The sequence below is a fragment of the Peromyscus californicus genome, unplaced genomic scaffold, assembly GCF_007827085.1.
Source record: "Peromyscus californicus insignis strain IS unplaced genomic scaffold, ASM782708v3 Scaffold_3__1_contigs__length_106647218, whole genome shotgun sequence".
NCBI lineage: Eukaryota > Metazoa > Chordata > Mammalia > Rodentia > Cricetidae > Peromyscus > Peromyscus californicus.
Genome location: NW_026294551.1, coordinates 5,066,022 through 5,084,332, shown reverse-complemented (window position 1 = coordinate 5,084,332; position 18,311 = coordinate 5,066,022). Strand labels below are relative to the sequence as shown.

Here is an 18,311-nt window from a genome sequence, read left to right as displayed (position 1 = left end):
ACCCCATTTCCAAATAAGGTCACAGTCACAGGCCCTGTTTCAAGCCTGAACTCCTGGTACCTTTTGGAGGGGTCACAGTCCCTGCTTCTGCAGAGATTCAGCCCTAAGAGAGGATTGTTGGGCTGGTGGGGGTCCAGGAAAGACCCTCTGTGGTCCCAGAACTGGAGAGTGTGTCAGGGATGAGGCTGCTGGAGTCATGTGATGAGGTGGCTGCAGAAACAGAGGGTGCTGAAGGACACTATTGCCACAAGACTGGAAGACTGTCGGGTAAAGAGTGAGCCTTTGAACTCCCCCAGGCACCAAAGCAGTCCTAGATATTTGGAATGTTCTAGAAAGTGTGAAAACGTGATTTTTCTCATTTTTACTTAACATCAGTGGAATAAGTTGTTTCATGAAGTCGTGAGTTGCTGGTGTCTTGAGGTGTCAAGGAAGGGCTGTGGCCACTGTGGATGGCTGAGGAGGCTGAGGAGGCGGGACCTCAGAGCAGCTCTCTGTACAGTGGGGCTCTTAGCTTCTAAGGGTTTGAGTCACCAAGTGTCCCCATACTGAAGGATCTGCGTGCAGTGGGGCTCCCCGCCAGGCCCCTCAAGGGTCATCAGGGCCTGTCCTGTTATCCATCTCCTTGCTCTTTCCTTTCAAATGCCAGGGTGACAGGAAGCCTGCTGCCCTGGTTCCTATGGAAACGGAACCTCAGCTCCATTCAGTCTGAGGCCAGACTGGGAAATTAAACACCTCTAACAAGTTCTGGGAAGGTGTGAGCAGATGGTTTAACATGAGTAAGAGCAGACTCGTGTGTGACTTGTGCACATTCGTGTGCTCTCACGATCGTGAGACTAGTGAGCAAGCTGTCCAGGCTGAGGTCCCCCAACCTCTGGGCCAACACAGCACTTTACAGACATTAACGCCTTTTCATGTCATGACGCACCTTTGAAGGAGACAGCATCCACCTCATTTTATAGATGAGAAATCGAAAGCACTAAGGAGCCAAGGGACTTGCCCAAGGCCTGTCCTCCTGTCTGTCCCTCATTCCACAGTTGATATCTTCTCTTTAGTGTGAGGCTAAGGCATCGAGGAAGGTTCTAGAAACCTTGGCCCTTTGTTTTGAACTCGGTGTCTAGGAAGTTAGTTTCCCGAAGCTCCTGCTGGGCTTGGAGCCCCTTTCCAGCAGGAGACTGAATGACCCTGGACATGGCGGTTGGGTTCATGCCCAGCCTCTCCAGCCCCGCCTGTGGTCACACCACGCTGCTCACGGCCTGTGGGCTGGCTGGGGAGGTGCGGCTCTCTACAGCTGACAGGCGAGGAAGCGCCCCTTGAGCAGGTCATTTCTCCTCCCTGGTTGCCTTGGGAAGAGCAGGTGAGGGGCCTGCTGGCTCTGGCTGCCCTTCCTATGCCCCTCACCGTGAGTGGACAAACATTGACCGATCATGTCTGCTACAGGAAAGGTCTAGTGTCTCCTTGATACATAGTAGTCAGGGACGTTGATCGCTGTCCTTTGTGCCAACCGCCTACTCAACCCAGGCTGGCACCCCGCTGGTGGCATCTCACTGAGATGTGGGCAGAGGGTCGACGGGAAGTGGTATTTAAAGACATGGAATCACATACGGGCTCCACAAATTGGCAGTGGCCAAGATTCCCACCCTGCTCTGAGCATCTCCAAATGCCAGCTTCTTACACAAGGCCAGGAAGGGATCAAGAGGGAGTTTTACGGTTTAACTTAATTTCTTTTTCTTTTCTTTCTTTCTTTCTTTTTTCTTTTTTTCTTTCTTTCTTTTTTTTTTTTTTTGATAAGGTCTCTGTAGTACAGGCTGGACTAGAATTCTTAACAGTTACCCTGTCGTCAAGTGCTGGGGTTACAGAGGTGGGGCACCATGCTCATCTCAAAACCAAGAAACCTTATCTAATTATCTACCCTCTCTCTTCCTCCCTCCCTTCCTCTCTCCCCCTCTCTTAGTCTCTTGTAGGTCAGGCTGGCCTTGAACTCCCACGTAGCTGAGAATCACACTGGACTTCTGATCCCCCTGCCTCCTACCAGGTGCTGGGATTAGAGGTGTGCAGCAGTGCACCCAGTTTATGACCCACCAGTGCTGGGATTGAACCCAAAGTTCCACGTATGCCAGGCAAGCCCTCAACCAGCTGTTACCCCCACAGCCCTCAGGATGGTTTTTGAGCCAGTTACTTGCCTAACTGGCCGTGCTTTGCTCGAGAAAACACCCGTGCTTCCCAAGCACCTGATGGCTTCGGCGGATCTGCCTGACTATATCCTGTGGTCCTGTGTCCCTCTTTGGGTGTCTGACCATGAAGACAAGGCTCCCTGGTCCCCTCTTGGATGCTAACTCCATGTGGCGTCAGGGGAGCAGCTGGGGACGACCAACACCCTGCTGCTGGTGGGCTTGTGCGCCCGACGCCCCGGCAGGCTGTGTCCGTGATTGTCAGCCACATGTGCAGAGTGCCACGTGCAGAGGATCAGTGCGGCTGTCCCTCCCTGGTGGGCGGCGCTGAGCTCCTCCTTCAGCACATTGGCCAACACCGGCTGGCGCCTGACTGCTGAACTGTTCATCTGTACCACAGAGCTGCAGGCAGGCAAAGACCCCAAGAAGGGATCCAAATCTGTGCGTCCCATGGACCTCCCACCTGTGGGGGAGACCCTTGGCCCCATCCACACCAGAAAGGCCTTCAGGACAAGAGATTGGGGTCAAGCCGAGCAGGCCCAGGAGGGCTGAGAAGTATCCTTGGCCCTGTCCCTGTGGTCCAGCCCTGAGTTGCCATTCTTGAGGAAAACCAACACACGAAATATCTACTATCCAAATCAACCAGCCAAACAAGCAACTCCAACAAAATACCCAAACTCCATAGGGCTGTGGATGTAACTTGGTGGTAGAGTTCTGTCTTGACCTCACCAATTTCTCTAACACAAGACATCCCTGGTGTTTTGTGGGACTCTGATGTGCCTCCTTGTAGTGGAGGGCACCTCACCGTAAAGCCTCTGGGCCCACTGCCGCCTCTAGAGACCCAGCAGGGGTGGCCATGGGAGCTGGGGGTGTGGTCCAGACCCAGTGCTGACACCCACTGTTGGGAGCTTGGGGCTCCTGTGCCCTCTGCCCGTATTCCACCATGAGGAAGGGGGACCATGGGGCAGCTGCCTTGCAGCATGTAACAGAGCATCTGTTGAACCAGGTGACAGGTGCGAGTCCCTGGGGACGGGGAGGCCCAGTGGTTGTTCTGCCATCTCTTGTTTATAGTTCACCCCACCCCCACTCCTTGTGTTCCTTCCTCCTCCCTTGACATTCCTTTCTCCCCCTTGTCCCCCAAATACCCTCCCTACCATTTTGGCCCCATTCTGGTTCTCTAAGTAGGGGCTCAGGCCAGGATGGCTCCCTGCCTCCTGGGCTCCTGGGCAGTGGCTTCCAGACAGGTTGGTCAGATATCTAGGAAGTCAACTGGGTGCCCTTCTCTGGGATATGCAGGACAGAGCTGATGTTTCCTGACATGTATGCATGCCATGCTCTGAGCACAGGGCAGGACAGTGAGCTGGCTCACATTGCCTGGAGAGTCATCTGGGTCAGGCAGGGAGAAGAGGAAGCCAAGGTCTCTATCCTGAGTAGGTATTCTTGGAGTCCCGGGAAGAAAGAGGAGGCACCCCTGTGGCTGGGCTGTCATGCTGACACACGCTCACTCGTTGTTCCTTGTTCCACACCTGCAGTGGCTCCCCATTACCTTTTCCTGCCCTGTGCTGACTGTGACAAAGCTGAGATCACTGTGACCCCAGGCTCAGCACTAGCCCCAGACTGCGTCCGTTCCTCTGCGCACCTCTGTCCGTCATCTGTCTGGGGGTCTACTCTAAAGTCAGGGTATGTTAGTTAAGGGTTTAGTATTTTGGTTTACGGTTCCAGGGGGACACAGTTCATCCTTGCTGGGAAGGCACGGTGACAGGACCGTTAAGTCCAGCTGGTCACATTGTACTAACAGAAAGCAGGGAGAGAACAGGAAGCAGGGGCAACTATAAACTTCAAGGCCTGCCCCCCAATGACATACTTCCTCTAGCAAGGTTCCGCCCCTTAAAGAGTCCACAGCCTTCCCAAACGATGCCACCATCTGGGACCAACTGTTTGAACACATGAACCTATGGGAGACATTTCACATTGGAACCACGACATAGTCTCTCTCTGTAGCCCAGACTACCCTGGAACTTACTATGAAGCCTCAGACTGGCAGCAGTCCTCCTGCCTCAGCCTTCTGAGAGTAGGGATGACAGATGTGCTCCCTGAACTAACTTGCATTCTTGTTTACTTCTGGAGTCTCTGCCAAATTTCAAGTCTCATTTTCAGGATTTCCCGCCGCTGCCCGCTCCATATGCCCATCCAGAGCACCTTCTGCACTGCTAGAGCACACAGGCGGTGTTAGGATCGGGTTTCAATCCTGGCTCTGAAGTCTGTCCACCAGCTCCCCGCTGCCTCCCACTGTCCTTGGCAGACCTTACCTGGCTCGGAACGGGTCTCACGCCTGTTAAATGAGGGGTCAAACCGTCTGCTTCAGATCCCAAAGTGACCACATCCAAAAGCGTGCTATCATGGACCTCTTCAAGCTAGGTGTCCTTGCCTCAGTGTCTGGGTTGGTCAGTGGCAACGTAGAAAGATCCCAGTGCCCCGTGGATGGAGTCTGATGCCAAGCTCAGGCCTTAGCACGCCCCCCATGCTGGGGCGTGCATCCTCCCTGAAGCGCCTGGCTCCTTCCTGCCAAGCTCCCATCTGACATGCCTGTCTCTCTCATGATCTGTGTGTCCCCTGCCGCATGTGGGCACATTTGTGTTTGTCGCCTGCCACCCTCTTGGGTTAGCTGTGTTCTCTGTTAGGTGAAGGCTGTTATTTCCAGTCTGAAAAGACAAATCATGCCTTGGACTCACATGGCTATTCCTTTTGCTGTTTCCTGTGCCAATATTGCTCAATGCTTAAGACCCCCACCTTGTCCTTGAGCAGCTCTCAGCCTAGTGGGGTGGTGGCCCCATAATGTATCAGAGGACCCTCTGACCGTGAATACTACTACTAATGATGATGATGATGATAATAAGCTAAAATGACAGATACTTCAGCAAGACAAGTTGCTTTCTTTTGTGTCCTTGATCAGGTTTAGGCCGTTGGTGGCCCAGAGCATTCAGGACCCAGTGTGACTGCATCCCAGCCAGGGAGAATGGAAGACAGGACAGGAGACGGGACTGAACAGTGCTTTTCATTTTAAGAGTGTGGCTTGAAAATTCAGTACTTGAACTTTTCTTGTCCTCCTCTGCCGGCCTTGGCCTAGCTGCATGGCCATCCCATGCAGTTGGGGTGGCTGAGACATGGCCTGTTTAGCTGACCAGCTCTTTGCACAGTGAGTGCTCCTGTAACTATAGAAAAGGTTGGGCAAACAAGAGTCTGCCGTGTGCACCAAGGCTCCTTTCCTGTGTGCAGAGTGGGGACAGTCATGTGGTGTGGGGGTCCCTCTTACCCTGAACAGTAGACTTGTAATGGGCAGGTGGCAGCTGCTCTGTGCTGTCCAGTGGTTGCGGCTCAGCTGGTAGGTGGGACGAGGAGTGGGTGTCATGGAAGTGACATGGTTCTGCAGAAGGGTGCCATAGGCTCTGACATTTTAGGTTTCAGTATGACAACACTGAGGTTTTTTTGGATGGATATTCTAGATTATTGATAAGCAAGTGGTCAGACCTCCATCTCCATGGGCCCTGCTGATGACCGGGGAGATCCTGTGCCCCTCACAGGTTTCATTAGCTTTTTTCTTCCTCTATCGGGGGTCCTCACATGGTGGCTCCTCGGGCTAGAGCACCTATTTTGACCTCCTGGGAAATGATGCCTCAAAGGCCCAAGGTTCCACTTGGGTCTGTGTACAGCCCTGCGCTTCTGACCTTGAGGGGCCGGCATCACGCCAGGGTAACTTCCTGTTCTTCGGCTATGCCACCCTGCCCAGCCGTGCACTCACAGGCCTGAAACGGCAGCCTGGGGCCAGGCCAAGCCACCGGGACTCAGGCTCTGTGGTCCCTACAGCCAGTGTCGACCCAACATAGACATGGCCCTGTCTGGGAATGTCCCTGCCCTACTCCTGAAGGTGGGGAATGTCTCCCTGGTGTAAGCCACAAGAGCAGAGAGGTGGCCCACCTGGCTGGCAGGACCTAAGTCAAGGCCAGTTTCAGTCCTGGCTTCTTGCCTCCCCTGGTCAGACCCTGCTGGGAGTCCTGTGAAGTAAGAGACTAAATGTGATGGGTAGTTCTAATTGTTAACTTGACACAGTCTAGACTCACTTGGAAAAGACAGTCTCAATGAGGGACTGTCTAGATCGGGTCAGCCTGTGGGTGTGTTTGTTGGGGTGCTCGCCTGGTGGGTGGGGTGCTCACCCAGTGCCTCCAGGCTGGAGCGCCTATTTTGACCTCCTGGGAAATGATGCCTCAAGGGCCCAAAGTTCCACTTGGGTGTGTGCAGCCCTGCGCTCCTGACCTTGAGGGGCCGGCATCAAGCCAGACAGCCTGTGTTTTAGGAAGGTCCTCACACCATCAGCTTGGAAGCCTGGTGCATAAAGTGAAGAGGGAAGGTGTAGGGGTGAAGGGTTTGGGGGAATGGACAGGGACAGTACTTAAAAAAAAAAAGATTTAAGCCGGGCAGTGGTGGTGCACGCCTTTAATCCCAGCACTTGGGAGGCAGAGGCAAGCTTATTTCTGAGTTTGAGGCTAGTCTGGTCTAAAGAGTGAGTTCCAGGACAGTCTGGGCTACACAGAGAAATCCTGTCTCAAAAAAAAAAAAAAATCTATTTTGATTTTCTATGTATGAATGTTTTGCTGTCGTGTACATGTGTGTGCAATGCCCTTGGCCTATAAGAGGGTGTCAACTCCTCTGGAAATGAACTGCCGTGTGCTGAGAACTGAATCTGGGTTATCTCCAAGAGCAGCCAGTGCTCCAAAATCTCTCCGCCCCTTATTTTATTTTTAAAAAAGATTTATTCATCTCTCTCTCTATGTGTGTGCCCTGATGTGGGTGCCCACAGAAGCCAGAGAGGGGTGTCAGTCCCTTGGAGCTGGAATCATAGTGAGTTGTGACCCACCCAATGCCCTTACTACTAATTAACAAAGCTCTGAATCCTGTCTGATGTGGTAACATCCCAGGGACTTGGACCCCAAAGTGTGACAGTGTTAATTGACCCCCAGAGTCCATGGCTGGCTTGTTTCCTACTGGTCTGTCACCTGTTAGGTCACTCTTTCAGCTCTCTATTGTACGAGACTCCAGTAAAACTGTCTGTTCCCTGGTCAGCCCTGAGGAGCCGGGGGTTGCCTGGAGGAGCAATCCCCAAATATGGAGGACTCCCAGGTATAGAGCAGCAGCGGTGGTGTGTGGGTTCCCAGGCTGTGGGTCTGGTTCTTTGCCATTTGTGTTGGCCTCTCTCTGCTCAGACTGCTTGGCAGAGCTGGCAAGCCTCTGGCAAGGTCCCTCGGTCTGCAGTCATCCGGCTGTGACTCACGCTGGGGAACAGGGACAGAGCAGGAGCTGGGTGTGTTAGCAGCGAACTCATTAGTCCCGGAGGTCGCTTCACATCAGGGACAAATGGCTCATTTAGGCTGCCTGGGGCTTCCAGCTACACTCAGGGCAAGAAAGGCACAGCCAACCAGAGAAAGCAGCTCCCGATTATCCCCAGGGCCCCGCCTACTGCTCCCCCATCTCCCCATCCTGTTTCCCAGGCAGGTCAGGGGCCTGGACTGAGGCTGCCTGTCCGAGGGAGACTGGCCTAAACCGGCCTAAACCGGCTGCCACTTTCTCACACAGAATCACTGTGGAAGTTTGGGGTGTGGGTCGTAGCAGGAAACACCAGTGTTTGGTGGACAGGGAACGTGGAGGACTCCAGCCACTCAGACCGTCCTTTGATTATTCATGCCTCCTCCAACAGCCCTTCTGAGTGAGTGGCCACAGCTAAGCAGCCCCCCCCCCCCCCCCCCCGCCCCCCGCGCCTGGCTCTGCCCTCAGGGAAAAGCCTAGAATATCTGGTTCCCGGGCTCACAGACCCTCTGAGTTCCTTTTGTTGCTGTGATAGGATACTGAACAGAAATGACTTAAGGGAGAAAGTGTTTGTTTGGGGTCACAGTTCAAGGGGACAGTCCCTCATGGTGAGGAGCTCTGGGCAGCAGGTCACACTGATCCAAAGTCAAGCAAAGAGCATTGGATACTTGTGCTCAGCTCAACTCTCTCTCTCTCTCTCTCTCTCTCTCTCTCTCTCTCTCTCTCTCTCTCTCTCTCTCTCGTCTTTTTAAATTAAGTATGTGCACTGCATGTGCATGGCATTTCACACATGTGGAGGTCAGGGGACAGTTTGCTGAGTCACTTTTCTCCCTCGACCGTGTGGGTCCCAGGGATCACCTCCGTTATTGGGCTTAAAGGCAAGCACCTTCACCCGCCAAGCCACCTCAGCAGCCCACCTCCTCCTTTTTGTACAGTTTGGGATCCCGCCCTAGGGAATGGTACCACCCACAGTGGGTAGGTTTTCCCAACCCAACCAAATCAAGATCACCTGATAGGCATTCTTGGAGGGTCTTCTCCCAGATTATTCTAGTTCTCATCAAGTAGACGATTGAGATTAACCATTACATTGGCCAAGAAAGAAACTGAGTCCAGATGTATCTGAGAGAGTCACCATGACCACCCGCTGCTCTTAGGAGGTCTTGGGGCTTATGTGCAGACTCCAGGTCCAAACCATTGCCTCCTGGACACCAGCAGATGGAATGCCAGTCCTTCACAGCTAAGACCTCCTCCTTTTGGCTTCCCAGCTTGATCTGGCATCTCTTGTGGGTAAGGAGGGGGAGAGTTGAAGTTCCTATAGGCAGGTTGCCACTATAGACACTCATGTCTTATCTACTCCCGACTATGGGGGCTGATGCTCCCAAATCTGGGACCCCAGGATGAGCTTCCAGTAATGCACAGTCCGACTTCCGCCCTACTGGCTGTTCAGCGAAGAGCAAAGTTGATGTCTGGTTCTGTGGGTTACTGCACCGCTCAGCCTGACCTCTCCATCTTCCCCCATCTCACGTCCCCACCCTCTCCCCCCCCCCCCCCCCCGCCTCCCCCCTTCAGGTGGTCACAGCAGGCAGGGATGCAAACCTCCCAGGAGGTGAGACTGAGAACTCATGCTGCTCCTGGGTGTGTGCCGCACTCCAGCACTCCCTACTCCCTCCCATTTTCTTTTTGAGACAGGGTCTCATGTGGCCCAAACCGATGTGTAGCTGAGGATGATCTTGAACTCCTGATCCTCCTGCCTCCGCCTCCCAAGGGCTGGGATTAGAGGGTTCCATCACTGTGCTAGTTTTACAGAATGGTGTGGTTTGAACCCAGGGCTGCATGTAGGCTGGGCAAGTGCTGTACCAGCTGAGCTGCCTGCCCAGCCCTGTTTGTTTGCTGTGCTTGGGATGGAACCTAGAGTCTCCTACCTGCTCAGCAAATGCAGTACCACCACCAGGTCCAGCCTCAGCCACTATCTCTTTTTTAATTTGTCTTAAAAAAAAAAAAAAAAGGTCTCCTATAGTCTAGGATAGCCTTAAACTCACTATATAGCTAAAGTTCGCCTTGAATTTCTTATCCTCCTGCCCGATTCCTGAGTGCTGGGATTATAGGCCTATGCTGCTGTACCCAGCGTCCATCTCTTTTTAAAGGTCAAAAATGGCCAAAGGCAGCATGAACAGCATTGCTAGTTACTGAGACTTCCATCTCTGTGAGTGTTCAAGAGTAGAGTGGACGGCGTCAGGGTCAGGTGTGGGGAGTAGAGTGGGCGGCGTCAGGGTCAGGTGTGGGGAGTAGAGTGGACGGCGTCAGGGTCAGGTGTGGGGAGTAGAGTGGACGGCGTCAGGGTCAGGTGTGGGGAGTAGAGTGGACGGCGTCAGGGTCAGGTGTGGGGAGTAGAGTGGACGGCATCAGGGTCAGGTGTGACAGTCAGGCGGGGGGGGGGGGGGGGGGACGGGATGAGTTCCAGCAGGACTGTGGGGGGCAGGTAAGCCTTGCAGCCCCTCTGTGAGGTGCAGAAGAGTAAGGAAGGGTTTCTGTTCCCAACTGAGTCATCTCTCTGTCTGCCTGTGGGGGTCCCACCTTGGGGCTGGCAGGGGCATAGGCGGGGTGAAGTGGGGAGGTGCTCCCTGGGGATGGTATCACTGGGGTAACTGTGGTGACTTTAAAAATAAATGTTTTCTTCTTACCCTGAACTGTGCTGACGTGGAAGTAGGGCAGGCTGGTGACTCAGCCCTGGTCCCCACACTGCAGTGGTGGCAAGCTGCCTCTGGCCTCAGACCCCACAGAGCAAGGGTGCTTGCTGTGGACAGGGTGGTGGTGGGGAGGCCAGAACACTGCCGGCCCCCGGGGACAGCCTGTCCTACCCTGATGGAGATGGGGTCCAGCCAAGAGTCCTGGCAATCGCAGGGTGAGGTGTCTGTGCCTGGCACAGCCTGAGTGGCAAGTTGGGTAGCTTAATTGCTTACTGTCCTGAGACTAAGGGGCAGTCTAGGCATGCTTGGAAGGTCCCTGTGTGCCTTTGCAGATCCCAGGCGGGTTTAAGGCTGTGTCCATTCTTTGGCCCCCCTCCCCATCTCTGCATCTCCAGCCTCAGGGGGGCAGGATGCTGGGGACATCTATTTCCAGCATGCAATGGGAAGCTAGGACATTGGGGACGTTAGTCCATTCCAAAGCTTGTGTAGGAATGTGGTGTTGTGGGGGCTGAATAGAGGTGATCATAGAGGATGCCTGAGGAGTGGAAAGAAGGGCATCTTGTCTCCCTGACGTGTGGGTTGTAACTAACTGAGCTGGCTCTGGCATCCTGATGGCTGAATTCACCATCAGTCCTCACTGGGCAAGCTCTCAGGCAAGCCCATGCTCAGAACTCAGGGGCCAGGGCCCCACTGGTGAGGGGGCCTTCTTGGGAGGCCCTTTCATTCTTGTTCCCAGGGTTCTATGGGTTTTATGTCTTTTTAACTTGACATTTTTTTCAGGTAAGCTAGGCATGGTAGCACACATCTGTAATCCCAGCACAAGGGAGGATTAGCAAGATCAAGATTTCAAGGCTAGCCTGGGCTACTCTGTCTAAAAAAACCAAAACTCCCTCAGATTTGCAAGGGAAGCTGGAAGTAAGCAGGCCAGGCAGGGTTGAAGTTTTTGGTCCTGTTGGAGTCAGGAATGTGGGGTTCTTTCTGTAAGCTGTGCACTGGAGTGGAGATGGTGGGGCTGCCCTTGGGGACATGGGGTGGGGGTGCCTTTGGAGCCCAGAGCAGAGCATTTGCTGGGCACTGAGGCCAGGAGCCTCTGGGGTGACTCAAGAGCCTGCATTTAGAAGACCTGCAAGAGGAATGAGTATTTTGTTTAAAAAGCCCCTGGCTGGGAGATAAGCGCCCAGGCGCTGTGGTCAGGCTTTTTTGTAAACGTTTAGCGTGAGGCAGGCCCAGCTGGGGACTGGGAAATTAAGGAAGATTAGTCATGTGTGTCTGTGAAGGGAAGCCTTGTGTCTTGGGCAGATGGTGGACGGGCTTTGTGGCCTCTGCACACATTTGTCAGCTGTGCCTACCGTGGGGCTGCCTCGCGGGAAGATTCAGAGTTGCAGCCTGCAGGAGACTCGGTGGTCCAAGCTGGGAGACTGCCCTGACAGAAAGGGCCTGGAGTGGCCCAGGTGCAAGCAGCGCTCTGCCAGTGATCCTGCTTCTTCTGGACCGGGGAGGCTCAGTGTGGTGTGCAGAGTCTGTGTGAGTGTTCCTCATCCTTCATGCCTGTTTGGACCAGTCCCACCATCAGGAGCCCACAAGATTCTGTCATCTGGCAAAGAAAACTGTGCATTGCCGTTCAGTGGAACTGAACCCGAGCCGGGGAGTCCCGGTAGCTTGTCTGAGGTCTTGGTGGGCGGGTGGGGACTGTGGATGGCCATTCTGTTGTCAGAGATTGAAATGACAGACACTGTGGGGAAGAGTTGGGGGAGATGACCATGTGGAGGAGATGACTGTTACAGACGTCCTGGGATGGGAGGCAGCATGAGGAACAGAGGGGAGGCCAGTGGACTTAGGGAGTGGATGAGGCCAGAGAAGCTGGAACAGGTGGTGGGGGTTTGTACCGTGTGGGTGAGGCCCATGGGTCATCCGAGCTAAGCTTGGGAGCCTGGCAGTGGGTGCCTGGAGGATGGAAGGGAGAGTGAAAGTTGGTGGTCAGTCAGGAGCTGGGGGAGCATGGGGGAGCGTGGGGGAGGGGAGGGCCAAGGCAGTCAGAGGAGGAATCAGGAGCTGCTACTCTGCTGCTCTTCAATTCTGTATGACATAATGTAAAATTAGATACATAGTTATAGATGTAACTAGAGGGATTTGTCAAATTAGGAATAAATTACAGGAGCTAGAGAGATGGCTCAGTGCTGCTCTTCAGAAGACCTGGGTTCGGTTCCCAGGACCCACACAGCAGCTCACAACCATCGATAACTCCAGTTCCGGGGGATCTGATGGCCCTTTCTGACCTCCATGGGCTCCTGCGTGCACAGGGTTCACAGACATACATCTAGGCAAACACTCTTACACATGAAATAAGTTTAAAGAAGAGCAAAACATATGAGTTATTGTTTAAAATTAAATTATATAGAATTATCACACGGTCTTGCCACTCTACTTCAGAGTCTACCCCCAAAGAGCCAAAGGCAGGGGTGCGAGCACACATGTACCTCCATGTGCACTGAAGCACTGATGATGTTTACGGCAGCCCAAAGGCAGAATCGTCGCAAGCGTCTCCTGAGTGACGAGTAAACTGTGGTATGTCCATACACTGAGATGATTGTCACAGTTTGGGCTACAGAGTGTGTTCCAAGCCAGCCTATGCTGCACAATGAGACCCTGTCTAAAAAACAAACAAACCAGAGTAAATAAAGAAAAATGCATTCCTAGATTAGTAAAGCGAATTATGTAGGGCCAGTGAGATGGTTCAGCCAGTAAAGGCGTTTGCTGCTGTGCCTAATGATCTGGATTCAGTCCCCAAAACCTGCATGGTAGAAGGAGAGAACTGACTCCCGCTGACCCTCCATACATGTTGTGGTGCATGTGTATGCACACCCACACAAAATTAATAAACATAATTTAGAATAAATAAATTACTTGAAGTAATTTAAGGAAGACTCCTGAGCCACATCCCAGTCGGTTGTTTACATCTGTGTGGGAGAAGTGCCGTGTTCCTGACTTTGGCTAAGATGTCACACTGACAGCTTGGAGCTGGCCAAGATGGGAGCTCCTGTCTCGTAGGCAAATGCTTCAGGTCCTGCAAATGCTAGTATTTTTTTAAACCCTTAGGTTGCTATTGTTCAATAGCATCTAGCTAGACACTAGAGAAGGGTGGTTATCCTGGTCCCCAGACGTTCCCGTGGTACCCTGGCCAGCCATTTGATGTTGAGGATGATGGAAGAGGATTTGTAGACCCTTGGCTTGAGCATCAGGTAGACCACAGTGGGTCTATTTGCCAAGATGGTGACTTCCACAGCTTAGGGGCTGTGTAAGGTTCCAAACAAAGTCCACTTGTAGTGTACCTGCAGTGTGACAGGCCCACATGGAGATGAGCTGTACGGGTTCTACCCTTGAGCAGTCGGACTATGAGAAGGCCGGTCCTGTCACTCACTGGAGCATCCTGTTCCAAAGGCGCAATAGTGCTGGGCAGGGAGCCACGACCTCCCTGAGGAGGCCACCCCCACTGCTGAGTCGCTTCCGGCTGAGGCTGTACCTGGGCTCAGGGGTCAGGGATCCTGAAGTGCACGCCAAGCGGCTGTTTCCGCAAGCCTTTCCTGCACCCTCTTTCCCAGGCTTTTCGTGCTCCCCAGGACTGAACCTGTAGGCTTCTTCCCATGCAGTCCCCCCACCCCCCAAAAAAAAGGAAAGGAGAGAAAAAAAGGGTCTGACGGCACTCCCATCTCTGCAAGTCGGCTAGTCCCGTTCTAGTCCCTCCTCCAAGACAGCTGCCTGCCTGAGCAGTCCAGCCCACCACCTGCACCAGGTGACTTCTTAGGCGTCTTTGTCATCGGACTCTCTGACCTGATGGGTCAGGTGTTAGCTTGGGTCTGGCTGTACTAACTGCTGCACACTGGCTGGCTTCACACCACACAATAAAGTGGTTCCCTCCAAGGCCAGCATGCCACATACTCTCATGGTGTCTGCAGGGCTGTGTGCCATATGGCTCCAGGTGAATCTTGGCCTGTGGCTGCGGCTGCCCCTCTCTGCTCTGACTTGAGAGGGTTTGTCTCTGTTTTCTTTTCTATCTTTGATCTGGTCTTTGAATCCAGGACACATGTTGATCCCAGGTAACCTCTGGGATGTGCCTCAGCTGTAGCACATCTGCACAGACCGGTAGGCTGTGTCTGGTCACATTCTGAGCATCCAGCAATCATATGTTGTCTTTGGGGGTGGACAGGCGCTGGGACACGCCTGTGAGCAGGCAAGCCTTTTGGTGCATTTCCCTTGGAGCTCAGCATCCCTTTGGTTAGGTTTCCTGCCTCCTCTTAGAGCCTGGATTACAGAACTCTGAGCTCTACACTTCTTTCTTCAGCTACACTCAAGGCCAGAGCCCCTTTATGCAGCCCAAGACCCTAGGAGGGGGAACTGGGTGGCCAACCAGCCTTATAAAAATCCCAGAATGCCACAGCCAAGCATGCTATCTAGGGGACAGTTGGGGACGATGAAAGGGATTGGAGGTGGGGGACTGGTTCAAGCTGAGCAAAGCCAAGTGGCAATTGGATTGTCCTGGAGTTTGGAGAAGGTAATTATGGTGAGAAGGGAGGTGCCCTGCTGTTTCCCATGTCCTCTAGGGACAGAAAGAAAAGAGACACAAGGGTGGACTTCCTATTGGGAGGGTGGCCAGACCTGCCTTGGCTTTTCTGATGGAGGAGCTTAGACATCTAGTGACTTCCCAGGTCTGATCTATGGGCTGACGGTCACAGTGAAGGGATAGGAAGCCGAGGGCTGGGTAGCTTGAGTACTGCAGTCACTCTGGCAAGGGGTGTTCTGGCTGTGGAAGTCAGCTCCTTCTTCCATTGTCCTCTGGAGTCCCTGAGGGGAACACTCCATGAAGCCTGCACCCTGGCTGGGCTCCCTGTTGGAACACTGGTGTGCTTGGCTCCCCTGCATGGATACCGACTGAGCAACAATGACTTAGTCCCTGCTAATCTGCACTTGCCCTGGGGAGAACAATCGCACGGGTGTGTCTCCACTTACCAGGTGATTTCTATAAAAAACACCAGCGAACAACACCCGCCCAGGTTGGATGCTGTCCCAGGGACCCGGCATCTTCCCAGGGCTCTGTGATACGGGCCTTAACTTCTTAGATTGGACCCCGACATCCCCAAACTCAGGACAGACAGGTAGCCCCGCTGATGGTGGGACTGCCAGGCAGGGTCAGGTCCAGACAAAACAGCCATCAGGGGTGCACACTGCTCCTGGAAGTCAGGCTTCAGAAGGATTCCTGCGCGTGCGTGCGTGCGTGCGTGTGTGCGTGCGTGCGTGTGTGTGTGTGTGTGTGTGTGTGTGTGTGTGTGTGTGTGTTAAATGGCCATGGTTTTGCAGTTCCCATGTCCACAAAGCTTACTTGGTTGAAAATAGTTTAAACCATCTGAGGCATGAGGGAGGGAGGGGTGGATTTTCTGAAGAAGGAAGGACTGTATTCCAGCAGCTTAAAAACAAAACAAAAAAATCTCACCAGACCTAGCTCAGGCTTCGCTACTCCTACAGAGGCCCCCCCCCCCCCAAGCCTCACCTGCCTCTGCAGGACCCAGCCCACCCCCATTACCACACTTTTAGAACGCTGGAGTAGGGAAAGAGCAGACCCAGACCCAGGACAGGTCAGGGACGAACATGTCACCACTGAGGGCTAGGGGGTGGGCTACCCACCCACTTGGCAGGGACCCGCTACTAAGCATCCTTCCTTCCAGCCCTGGCTGCACAGAGGTCCCGGGTCTAAGGTAGCGCTCTGGACAGTGGACGGGAAACTTGTTGGCTCAGTCAGGAAGTGGAGAAACACCCCGACCTCCCTGGGGACCCTTCCTGGTAACTGGTGTCTTACTTCGGTGTCTAACCCATGGTTTTATCTGACTGCCCAGTGATGTCTGAAGTGTGAACACTACTTGGACAGAGAAAGGCCAATCTGTGGGTGCCCACTGACGAGGAAGGGGCCCAGGAGCAGCTCTCTTCCTTTCTTCTGATGTTAGGAACTGTGGTTCTCTCTTCTGGAGGGAAGGTCGCGGTCCACTCTCTGTACTCAGGAAGCCCGTACAGCGGGAGGGGGAGGGGTGCTGGAACGATTCTTCTGAAGGGCCGCCTCTCCCTGCCCTATGCCTTCTCCAGCACCGCACCCAGAGGGTGCAGCAGCGACCCCCGGGAGTGCAAGGGGGTAGCAGTCCTCGATGTATTGGATGCTGGGGGACTCCCGGGACCCTCAGCTCAGTAGTCAATAGTGTAGGGTCCTGTGGACACGCACTGGCCCAGCGCTGCCGCTTAACCCTTGCAGGCCCGGTGCTCTTACATGAAGGAGGCGCTCACGAACTTTGGCTGCATAAATAAAACCTCCGGCAGCAAGAACACTGCGCCCAGGGAAGGGGAGGAATCTCGTCCCCCTCGGCGCCCGCCCGCTGCTGTGGCCCGGCCTCCACATCCTCCACATCCGCCCACATCTGGCCGCGGAGGGGCGTGAGGGGGAGGGGCCGAGGCCGTGTCTGTCGCGGTCCCCTGGGCACTCTCCAGGAAGGGAGAAGGGGGGGCAGCTCAGGTCGTGTGCCTGGTACTCCGCAGTCCCTGTAGAAGCTGCTCTGGTTCCAACCCCCCCCAGGCCCAGTTTTGACAGGCGTGCGCAACAGCCAGTGCGGAGTCGCCAAGGCCGGCGGGGTGCGGGAACCTGATCCAGCCGGGAGGCGGGGGCGGGGCGGGGGCCCGGGTGCTTGGGGAGGGGCCGGCGCCCGCCTTCCTCCCCCATTCATTCAGCCGACCGTGGGGGCCGAGGGGCTCGGGCGGCCAGCTCGGCATTGGGAGCGGGAGCGCGCAGGGCCGGGGCTCCGCGGGACTCCCTGCGCACCAGCCACCATGTCCGACCCCGCGGTCAACGCACAGCTGGACGGGATCATTTCAGACTTTGAAGGTGGGTGCCCGACCCCGCTTGGCGAGCTGGGCAGGAGCCTCCAGGCGGGCCTGGGACGGGACAGGGGTGAGCACAGGAGAGGCAAGACCCCGGATTGCTCACCCCGGGGCTCTGCGTCTCGGACCCTGTGTTGCCTACTTGGAGAGCCCCATTAAGGGATCCGGTAGCTAATAGACCCTGTAGTTGGGAACCACGCACCTCCTGGGGACCCGAGGTTCACATTGCCTCTGGGGTGTTCTTCCTTTTATTGTTGTTTGTGTTTGCCCAGCGACTGTCGCCTCCTCAAGGGCTGGCTTGACTACTTCGGAACTACACCGGGGAGTGCAATTCCACCCTGGAAACCAGTGGGCTTTCTTCTTTGGGTGCTCGCCCTCAGCTCTCACCGGCGTGAGAGTTAGTTCCCCTCCTCGGATCCAGTGGGCGGCTGAATCCTCAGGGTGGACCGTCCTCCCCTCCCCCACGCCAGCTCCAGGCTTGGGGCTGAGCCCATTCCCGGGGCTGGCAAGGGCTGCCAAAGTTGATCAGCCGGCAGGCCCCATGCATCCAAGGGGATCCCAGCCTGGCGAGTCTCAGGGTCCAGGGTGGGATATCCCATTGCCCAGATCCAAGCCTGGGACATCTTTATCCGTCTGTGAGGGAAGAGCCTTTTGGGACAGAGGGGGTCTGTGCGAGTGCAAGAACAGCACTTTCGTCTCTTGTCCTGAGTTTACAAAGTACAGAGATACTTGGGGGCCGTTTCCTCCAAGGGTGGGCCTGCCACCCCCGCCCTGGGGTTGCATGCGCGCGCTTTCCAGAGGCCTCGTGATTGCCACTGCCGGTGCCGTGGCCCCGAGTCCTGCGTCCTCTGCCGGAGTAAATAAAGCCAGTGGAAAGGGAGACTTACACAATGGTGTCCCGCGCGCGTCTGGGGCTGGGTTTCCGAGGGGCGGGCCTGACTCTGCCGGGCCTGGAGCCCCCGCCCCTCTGAGGGGCTCTCAGGCAGCCTTGGGCAGAGCCCTCTGGTGGGCTGTGAGTGAGGGAGGAAGGGCCCCACAGAGTTACAGCCAGCCAGCTTCCAGGCCAGCAGCCCTAGCCCTGCAAGTGACCAGTGGGGGGTGCTCCAGGTCCCATGGTTGGAACCAGGGGGGTTGTCCTGAGCCCACCCGAGGTCAGCCTTATCTCTGAGTTGGGTGACTTCTTCGG

At 54.9% G+C, this 18,311-nt stretch overlaps 1 protein-coding gene across 2 annotated transcripts in view; it reads left to right on the top strand.

The window, feature by feature from the left end:
- The window catches only part of Septin9 (septin 9), a 172,916-nt gene that overhangs the window by 52,870 nt on the left and 101,735 nt on the right, over positions 1-18,311 (top strand). The window contains exon 1 of one of the 2 annotated variants that reach the window (XM_052756971.1): positions 16,796-17,129. The exons of the other annotated variant lie outside the window; for it this stretch is intronic. Coding sequence (XP_052612931.1) covers positions 17,075-17,129 — 55 coding nt within the window. The 5' untranslated portion in view covers positions 16,796-17,074. Of the gene's footprint in view, positions 1-16,795; positions 17,130-18,311 lie in introns of those variants that run through there. 2 annotated transcript variants of the gene reach the window in all.